The sequence below is a fragment of the Nestor notabilis genome, unplaced genomic scaffold (assembly GCF_000696875.1).
Source record: "Nestor notabilis isolate BGI_N333 unplaced genomic scaffold, ASM69687v1 scaffold14775, whole genome shotgun sequence".
In the NCBI taxonomy this organism is placed as follows: Eukaryota; Metazoa; Chordata; class Aves; order Psittaciformes; family Psittacidae; genus Nestor; species Nestor notabilis.
Window position 1 is genome coordinate 39,321 of NW_009928952.1, and position 10,314 is coordinate 49,634.

A 10,314-nucleotide genomic window follows, 5' to 3' on the forward strand; every position below is an offset into this window, starting at 1 on the left:
TGGTCCCCCCTCGCTTCTGGGGGATAAACCTTCACTGTTTCCCTCTGTCATTTTCAACTATTAGCAAGCAGTGACACTGTGGCAACATGGTGTAGAGTCACATCTTTGAACTGGCTCAGAACCTCAGAAGCAGTGATGCTCTGCCAACAGAGCCTTTCAAAAGGCTAAAAGCGTGTCAAAGACTCAAGGGCCTATGACTGGGTTTGAAATACTGCAGGTCAAAAAAGGACACGTTTTGATATTTCTTCTTCACCAGGCAGGAACCCTCCAACAACACATTCATTAAACCTGAAATAATGGGAAACTACACAGCTTAGTAGGGTGAAATGAAAGCATGCTCCTTTTTAATGAAATACAGTTTTATATGAGCATGGGCATGTTTAAGTGAATGTCAATGAAAATAGCAGTTCAAAGCAGAAAAATTAGTTTTTGCTGTGCTACAGTTGAGTAAATTATTATAACAAAGCTGGTAATGACCCCAGAGAACTGACAAACTAAGGTTACAACACAATGCAACTGGTAGTTACAGTCATAACCCCAGAGAATTTGGAGAGCAAAGCTAACAGTGAAATGTATTTCCACAATCCATTCATTCTATTGTTGTATTACCAGGATTTTCTGAGACTATAAATGTTAAACATGAACAATTTGTTAAGTATCTTCAATCTTCCAACTTGTTTTCCCCTGTGGGAAAAATGCCTCAATAGCTTAGAGGTGAAATCTGTAACAACCACCACAGCAAAAACCCCTCCATAATAGCTATTAGTCAAACAGCTGCCACTTCATACTAGAATAGGCTGATCAAATTCTGACAGTTCTGAGCTCTGTAACCTTTTTTTCCACATTTCTTCTCAATTTGTTGTCCTCACAAATCTGTGTTGAGAGACATAACACAAGCAGCTTGCCTCCAGCTGGAATGGCAAGCAACACAGTCTCTCTGGAGCCAGTATTTCCAAAGATGCTCCCAAATATGCTCCTACATTCATTTCATTCAAAGGAATGTACAAGCAGCCACACTGTATTTCCCCACCTATATAAAATGTACACAAACTACTGACCCAGCCCCATTTCTCTCCGCATCAACCTATAGCAAACCTGAAATTACGGCTGCACTTCTGAAGGTCAATTCCCTGGCATTACTGCAGCACATTCCAAAAGGCTGATATCAACATTCCTTCCTAGAGAGCTTGATACTGGATTGGTGACTGAAATGAAGGTAGGTGGCGTGTAGAAGTGGAGTTGTTAAACAGCTGGCAACATCTGTGTTTCAGCTATTATCACACAACAGTTACTAACTACAGCCAAAATATTGAGCAATTTTTAGACTTATAGCAATTTCCACATTCATTTTATTTCTTCTGATCTGTTTTCAGCAAAAGCAGTAGTCATGAGGAGAAACTGTAGAAAATAGGTTTAAGTAACAGCAATCACTTAATATTGCTTTTGTATCAAGATCAGGCTTCTGATAGTTCAGAATGCCTTGTATTTTGAAGCATCTTGCTCAATAGCAAGAATAGGAATAGGTAGAACAGAAAATTGTAATTTGTTTCCCTGATGTTTCTTTATCCTACACAGCCACCAAAGAGAAACAATACAGCAACAAGAAGATGTATACCATATAAACAAGGTGTTTATGTTATTATGCATACCATACCATAAGTATGCATAATAACAAATGAACAAATGAAGAAATCTGAAGGGAACTCTATTAAATTTTATTTAAACAATTTAATATTCTAGTTTCATAGAATCGTAGAACAGTTTGGGTTGGAAAGGACCTTAAGATCATCTAAGTTCCAACCCCCTGCCATAGGCAGGGATGCCTTGCCCTAGACCATGTCGCCCAAGGCTCTTTCCAACCTGGCCTTCAACACTGCCAGGGATGGAGCATTTACCATTTTCTTGGGCAGCCTAATCCAGTGCTTCACCACCTTCACAGTAAGGAACTTCTTCCTTATATCTACCTAAACTTAAACTTCCCCTGAGTTTATACCCATCACCCCTGGTCCTATCACTACATATCACTAGTTTACCACTTGCGATCTACAGACAACTACATCTGCCACGATTGAAAAGAAAGACTAATCCAAAATTTACCTCAGTAAATTATCCTATACAGATTTGAGACAGAAGATACAAAGCTCCATGGGACAAGAGAACACTAGATTAATGTCTCACTTGTACATACGTGCCCTCAGCTCACTTCAGTCAGCACTGAAGTAAAGCAAAAAGAACTGGATCCCGAGTTCGTTCATCTCAACAAAACTCCAATTATTTCACAGCATAATTTCTGATGCCCCTCCACTCTTTCAAAATCTGCTGAGTCAGGAGATCAAAAACAGAGCAGCAGCTTTTCTGTTCATACTTCCTCAAAATAATTTGTTTATGAAACAGACACTGACGCTCAGTGCTGGGTATGAAATACATTTCTTTGTATAAGAAACTGGCCTTTTCAGACACCATTAATTTGCACATGTCCTGTGAGCCCTGTGTATTCAGTATATACTCACATGCATCTCAAAGCTTCACCCTCTATGAACTTACACACAAAGATTTGTGTGAAATACACACTGCAAAATAAACAAACACCCTAAACCAACAAACTGGTAAAGGGAAACTAGGATAAATTCAAATAAACTAACTTTAAAAGGCACACTGTGTTGCTAAATACAGTGATAACTTCCTAAAAGCAAGAATAAAGGTCAGCAAAGCCACCTGCAAAACTTAATTTCTTAAATGGTAAGACAAGAAATTTCTGCTTCATTGCCTTGGGTCAGAAGAAATATACCAGCACTTAACCATGTCTTGCAACAGTACACTGATTAATTCACAAGATTTTAAACACACAACCAAAATATCCTTCTATCTAGCTGATGATACAACAAATAGAGTTTTCAAACTGAAAGATTGCCCAAATTAAAACTTGTGTGGTTATAAGGCTATAAAATTTACATCCCTGCTTTTATGACACTTTCTAAAAACCACAGACAATCATAACATTGACTCCTACCTGAAAACCTACACTTCCAACAGCCAATTCATCCTAGTACCACACTAAACCATAGTTCAGTTCCAATTCAGAGGGAAGAATCAATCTTCAGGAGAAATTACATGAGATCAGTGAGCCTTTAAGGTCCTGCTCTCTCTGCCTGATCCCAGCCACATGGCACCATTCCTCAGATCAGCTATGCACAGTTGTGAGACCCTTCACTGCCTATTAGGCTGCGGAAAGTCAGATAGTTACCTGTGGGTTAGTGAGCTTGAAGGGGTTCACAGAAGGTATCCAACAGAAGACAGGGAAAAAAATTCCAAGGCAGAAGGTGAAACCTCTCATATTTTGCATGCAAAAGCCAGCAGATCAGCTCTTAGTTGCTCATCAATATAATTCTTCTAAAGCATGTGGGAAAGAAAAATCCTGAAAACACCTAAATACCAACCTTGCCCAGCCCTGCTCACAACAGCTTGTGAAATCCAATAGGATCAAGGAACAGTGTGAGCCTGTAGGCTTGCTACAGGTCGGAAGACAACTTTACAGCTATAAATGGTAACCAACATGTTTAACACCCAAATATCTCTGAACAGCTTGTCTTTAAAGCAAACCAATAATTACATCAAAACAAAGGGATTTTATTGACAAAACTAAGTTAGACAAAATGCATTCACTTACTGAATCCAGAAAGCAGAGATAGGTTCCTGAGCTTTGAATTACTGCTTGATTTTTAGCAAATCCAACTGTTGAGAAAACAAAGATAAAATTATGTGGCAGTTTTTACTGTCGTATTTTTTTAAGTCTTACTACCATCAGGAACAGATGAAAGGAAATACAAAAATCAGGATCAGGGAAAGTACACAATTTTTCTATATTGAAAGCAAGGTCATTTGTAAATATTTATCAGTGTGCCTATTTCAGTCATCTTCTCTGAGTGATTATCAGTTGTATGTGTTATAATTTTACCACCAAGTAAACTTAGGCTACTTTTGGTAGTAGTAGAACAATATAATATGCAGTATGTGTCTTAAAGAGTCAGCTACGTCAGTTTCACATCCAGTACCTCAGATCATATAGTCATAGAATGGTCTGGGTTGGAAGAGACCCCTAAAGGTCACCTAGTGCAACCCCCCCTGCAATAAGCAGATGCTGAAAACCCCTGGCTGTATATACATTCGTCTCTTCAGTTACAACAAATAATAACAGATCATAAAAAGGCAAAGAAAGAACAAGAGCTTGCTAAGCAACCTGTTCTTCCCATTAGGGACGTTCTGTTCTGTTCCACTATGCTCATTAAATATAAAGTATGTAAATGCAAAAAGCTTCCTGTGCCATTAGCATAACGGCACAGGTAATGCAGAGGGGAACCAAAGCAGAAGAATACATATACAGAGAGCACAGACTTGGCTTTTTTATACCACATATTAGACCATCTATTGAAGACACTGAAAGACAGTTTCAGACAAATGACAATACTGGCATCTAGGGTCTTTGTGTTTCTGACTCCCTGAAACTTGCTGAATCTTTTACCAAGCCATTTTAGGAAGTTCAACTGAAAGAAAACTTTCTGTCAGCTTAATTTCTGAAGCAGATGACAGCACTGGCAGGTCAAACTAATGGCAGGGCAGAAATAAAAAAGTGGGGGGCAGGGCAGTAATACACAGCCAATGGTAAGGATGGGATTGCAGCAACCAGCAAGATGATGACCTCAGCTTACCACTGAACTATGTCTGCAAGGTTGTTATCTGGGAATACTTTTGCATGTAGGCAATGTCTACCCAAGAGAATTATTCCCCCAGACAGCATTATCCAGTGTTACTCTGAAAAGCGCTATATGAATTCCACTTGGTCATAATACGTAACATTTAGGCTTCATTTAAAGTATTTATGGAATCAAGACAGGGAATCCAGCAAAAGATTGCCCTGACATGCAAACCAAATGAGGTGAAGATATGCAATACTCTGGGATTTTTACTCTTTAATGGGAAAACTGGAAACGTAAAGCTAGAAAAATCTCACCATGAAGTGAAGCAGGATAATTTTAAATAATATTGTCCCTAATGTTCCTGATTTTGCATTTGAAAAAAAGTAGAATTATATAATTCTCCACTCTTTTTATGTGATACAGGTTTAAGTTTACTTAGGAAACAAATTTAAGTGGGCTCAAAGGTTCACTCAGTTTTAATGGACATTCTTCTTGGCTATTCTGCTGAGTTGTCCTAGCACAGAAGAAGACTTATGACTGCATTTCTTACTGCCTCAAAGGAACATTATGTCAACTACCAACAGAACACTACTAATGAAGGCTCTTCTTTATAACTGCACTATTCTTTTCTTACCTATTTTGAGTATTTGAATCCTCACCTTACCTTCTCATAATCATGGATTTCTCAGGCTTACTATCTTACAGTATATTACCTTTTCAGACACATATGAATATCTAATCTCACATATACAGTTACTCTCATTCTCCTTCCTATTGGCAGTAAAAAAGCAGCTGGCAAAGTCAGTAGCTACCACAACAGCCGAGCTGAAACCTGGCATGAGGAGTTTTAGTGGGAAACAACTGACGAAAGTTTGCAGGTCTGGACATGCCAAACAAGCAAAACCCCAACACTGTGGAGGTCCCTACTAAAGCGAGAGGTAGAAGAACAGAACAGACCTAAATCTGCCCAACATCAATGAAATCATTACTCTCACACATCATTACCAGCTGTGAAGCAGCCTATACTTGTATTTCAATGCTGTCATTAGTATACCCCAATATTTCAACAACCTTCAGCAGAAAATAATGAAGCACTAGGAATCAGTAGGAAAAAAAGGAAGGTGGCTAAAGGCAACTACAAGATGACAATTACATTACTCTATGAACGTTCTGAAATATTTCAGATCTCTTTTTAAAATAAAGCACTTTACATAAAATACTGAAATCTTTAATACTTGTTATGAGAAGAAGTTGGAAAATATTTCTAACATTAAGACAGAAATCATCCTGAAGCTTTTACTACAGCAGATATTTTTTTAAGGGGGAGAGAAGAAAACACACATATTTTAACAATTATTAGTAAGGGAGATACAACTCCCAGTGGAAGAAACTAGATATTAAAAATGGTTTCAGCACAACAAATCCCATGCTTGGCATGAGGAAAAAAATTTCTTTCATATTACTTTACTGAACAAAATGCAACGTTTGTGCCAGGTCTTTGAGTTTTGTAAGGCCTGCTTACTTGGTGAAAAGAGCCTGTTACCATGGTTACAGCCGTAAAAACTTAAGCCTCAGTGAGATATTAACATTCCTCACTCTTGGAAAGAAAAAGGTTTCCTTTTTTTAGGCAAGTGACCCTTTCTTTTTTTCTAGGTTCCCCCCCTTTCTTTTACATGCTAGAAAAGAATCAGAAATAAATCCTAATCTTGTGTAAATAGTTGAAGATGTGAAGCCTGACTAGTACATTGTTTCTGTACTAAAGCATCTTCTTTTAAAGGAAAGACTCCTTACAGTTGTAACTAGTCCTTAACATAATAAAAGTAAATCACTGAAAGCAAACAAATACTATGGATTTCAAGTAACCTGCTCCTAAGATGTAACAACCGTGAAGAAAAGATGTCCTCATTTTAATGGTGACCTGAGAGTGACTTCCACATGAATAAGCTTGGGTTTGTTTTAAGGAGCTCTGCATTTCATACTATTATTTAAAACAATGCTCACAGCTGTCTCCTCCACCCCCAATTTATTAAACATTTGTTCAGTTTTCAACTATCCCAACTCTAATAAATGCAAGTTAAAACCAAAAATAACCTGACATATCCCTAATGGCACAATATACTCCTTGCAGTTCACAAATCAACTTAGTTTTAGGTTCAGCTTTCTAAAGTGCAAAGGTGATCTGACTTCAGAAGTCTAACATGAATTACTGCCAAAATGTTGTACCTATGTCTTCTTGCAAACTAAAAACTGGTTTACCCACAATTGCATCCTACTTAGCTTCTAGATCACCAACTACTAAGAGAAGTACCATCTGAAAAGAGACTGATCATCCAGTAGTTGGGGCAGGGGGGAAGAAGATAGATAAATTTCCAGGCATACAAGGAATTCTTGACATTACCTAACTCCAGCTTTTATCTGTTTTCCAAAAGAGAAAAATTCCCTCTAAGAACCTTGTCTGTCTTTTGTCAGCAGCAGCTCAATAATGCTAATATTGCAAGTTGCACTGTCAAAACAACATCAGTTCATGCTAGAAATATTAAAATACTACAAATATTTATAGTAACAGTTATGCTGTATTACTTCGGTATTGCTAAGTCTGACAACTGTTTAAAAAACAGCTTTACATAAGTCTATAGTAGAAAGAAATTACAGTAAATAAAGCCAGGGGCCTGTACCAAGGTGCAGACGAATTCAGTGCACAAATTCTAATTTCTCTGCATGGTTCAACATAGGATGAAAATTAAACCTGCTGAAAAAGAACTGGGCTTTTTCATAAGAAGATCATTTTGAGGGGACTGTAATAAGCCTGGGTTTTTTTCAGTTACAAAAGGGGTATTTTGTTAAAAAACACATAAACTGTCCATATTTTGCATTACAGTGTTTCCAAAGTGTGCCTTGTGCATTTTAAGTGAGGTAACTTGAAAGACACACATTTGGAAACAGTTTTCTATCAATTCCTACCTGTCTACTCATGCCCACAAAATCCAGAATGATTAGATATACAAATCCCACACACAATGTGAGCATCATGTTCTGCTTGTTTTGTCCTGCTGTTCTCCTTTGGAACACAGACCTGATCATCCAACTTCAGTGCCATTCAACACCAGCTTCTTCAAAGAGCAATGTTTTCTTTCTATTTTACAGTTAAGCGAGCTTGTCTGCTTAAAGTCCCACTAAACATAACCAGTATAAGCAAAAGAAGAACTGTTAGAGAGATTTCTTTGTTAATTTCCTCCAGTGGGTAAATGTAATTCATATTAGCATGTAAATTGACAGGGAATCACACCATACACCTTTCCTGTAGCTCACTAAACATATTGGTTTAGCCCTTTGTCTAAATACGCAGGAGTTTAGTGAGAGTTTTTAGCTCTCATCAAAACTTTCCTGAAACCTCTGGTTTGATCTAATCATCAAAAGAGATAGCAAAAATGTATTTTGTTCTATTTCAGGTCTATCCTGCATTTACTTTTAAATCTTTCTGTGACAAATTTTAGATTTCTTTTTTCTTAAACCCCATCTCCTGAAGATGACTCAGACCTCAGAAAGACACAGTAAAACTGTAAGTGTTAACAACATTGTGTATAGTACAATTAAACAAAATTCTTTTGCAGAGTAGCACACGAGTGTTAAGCCAAGTTCTTTTTTCCTGGACATATAAACAAATCCTACAGAACCAAAACCAACAGGGCCAAATTCTAATTTGGAATGAGGTTTTGAACAGAGAACTCTGGAAAACAGTGTGGGTTGTTTTTTTTAACATTGCAATGCAAGTGGCTACAAAGACACTTTTCAAACTAAAAAATAGAAGATGCCTGTGATAACAAGCTGACTCTCAAAAAAATCACTATTAAGCTACATACCGCCTCGAGGTTGAGATGAATCATTGCTACCAACAATTACTGGAACACCAGCATCTTCCAACTTCATCTTCCATTTTTCAATTATTTCAGCTGAACGATCCTAGAAAAATGATGACATAGATTGCAGCTATTTTAAGTGTATGGTGAACCAAACACAATCCAAAACAAAGATTCCTATCAGAGACAGTATTTACTTGGGCAGTATCTTAAATAAGGTCTGAAACATACCTCACTGGCATCATTAAAAACTGACAGCTCCATGGTTTCTTTAAAATCTTGTTCCCAAACTGACTTCAAGCATTCATCTAACCAGCATTCACTATTGTGAACAGGCATGATGACAGACTGCAAGAAAAGAAACAAATATCCCAGTGTATGTCAGTAAGCACTATTTTTGTTTACTTACAGTATAAGAATATTCATTAAAAAGTGGAAGTGCCAGATCCTTCTGAAACTTTCACCAGAAAATGCATCTTAAAAACATAAAAGTAAGCAAAGATCCTTTATTTCATTCTAAATATATGATTGACTTTCTTCTCTATCAAACTTATTCATTTTTGGAGTTCTAAAAGGATAGCTCTCCAAGAAACAAAAGACTACTGAAGCAGAAACACTAACAACACATCTGTAACACCAAACTAACCTGTTTCTAGTACTCCTGTGTTTCTTAGGACACTCTTTAAGCTCACTGCCTAACTGGAGATGCTCATATATGCAGCCTGTACCCTTGGGCTCTAACCACGTTTTTAAAAATGATTCTATTTAAAACTGCTACTAAGCACATCAGAAGATGCTGTATGCCATAGTTCCATAGTCTACCATTTCAACTTCAGGCTTTCCTATCACAGCCTCTACTGGTTCAGTCACACACACGCAAAGCATGAAAACCTACCTGAAGTACTTTAAAATTGGTTAGAAACCAGAGATGAGGGTTTTTTCTGTTCAGTTACTAACCACTGTTCTAATTAGCCCCCACAAAAGCCAACAATTGCCCCCAGATTCTTTCAGTATCTCACAAATAAACATTCTGGCTATGTTTGTAAAGGGAAAGGACAAACCCGTACGTGCTAAGGTTGCTTCTAGATGGGAAACGTAAGGCAAAGAACCCAAGTAACCTGTAAAAAGGCTCACTGGACATTTTAAGAAGTTCCTAGAAACAGAACTTCAACTCCTTATTGTGTGGTGTAACCATAAACACGTAACCTGCAGAAACAGAGGACTAGTTCCTATTGTGAACACGTGAGAATCTTAAGAAACAAAATAGTAGAATACTGAAATTGAATTAATCAAGATTTAGTGACATGTGAGTACGTGTACACTGTGCAAATACAGGCAAATCATACATGAGTAGGCAGATTTTGTGGACACTGAGGTGTGTGCTTTTGTTCTTCTACAGCAGTATGATGTATGGTACAATGACTCACAAATAAGAAACTTAAGAACATTCCACAGCAAAATTAAAACTATCGTTGTCTGAAATGAATGAACATCCTGTTTTTTGGCAGGATGCTGTAGAAGGCGAAAGGGGTGTTTAAAAGAAGTAGGAGGAAATCTGTCTAAAACTTTAAGCAAAGAAGGTCTTTGACTTCTGTTTTGGAAAGATAAATAAAAGAAAGACAAATAAAAATATGAAATTGATTACTAAATAATTGCAACAAAAAAATTCAGAACTTTGAGACTAAAAGAACAAGCAAAAATCTAAGATTCTAAACCAATATATTGCATTGACTCTTTATTTTAGTATCCTTTAGGTGTAGATG

At 37.2% G+C, this 10,314-nt stretch overlaps 1 protein-coding gene across 1 annotated transcript in view; it reads right to left on the minus strand.

Annotated features, from left to right (window-relative positions):
• LOC104405923 (UDP-GlcNAc:betaGal beta-1,3-N-acetylglucosaminyltransferase-like protein 1) overlaps nucleotides 1-8,893 on the minus strand; it is a gene marked incomplete at its 3' end in the record, with an annotated part of 31,795 nt that extends 22,902 nt beyond the window's left edge. The window contains exons 1-3 of the mRNA XM_010014771.1: nucleotides 8,783-8,893; nucleotides 8,555-8,654; nucleotides 3,668-3,732 (exon numbers count right to left, since the gene is read on the minus strand). Of these exons, the coding sequence (XP_010013073.1) occupies nucleotides 3,668-3,732; nucleotides 8,555-8,654; nucleotides 8,783-8,890 (273 nt within the window). The remainder of the gene's footprint in view (nucleotides 1-3,667; nucleotides 3,733-8,554; nucleotides 8,655-8,782) is intronic.
• Nucleotides 8,894-10,314: the final 1,421 nt, after the last annotated feature.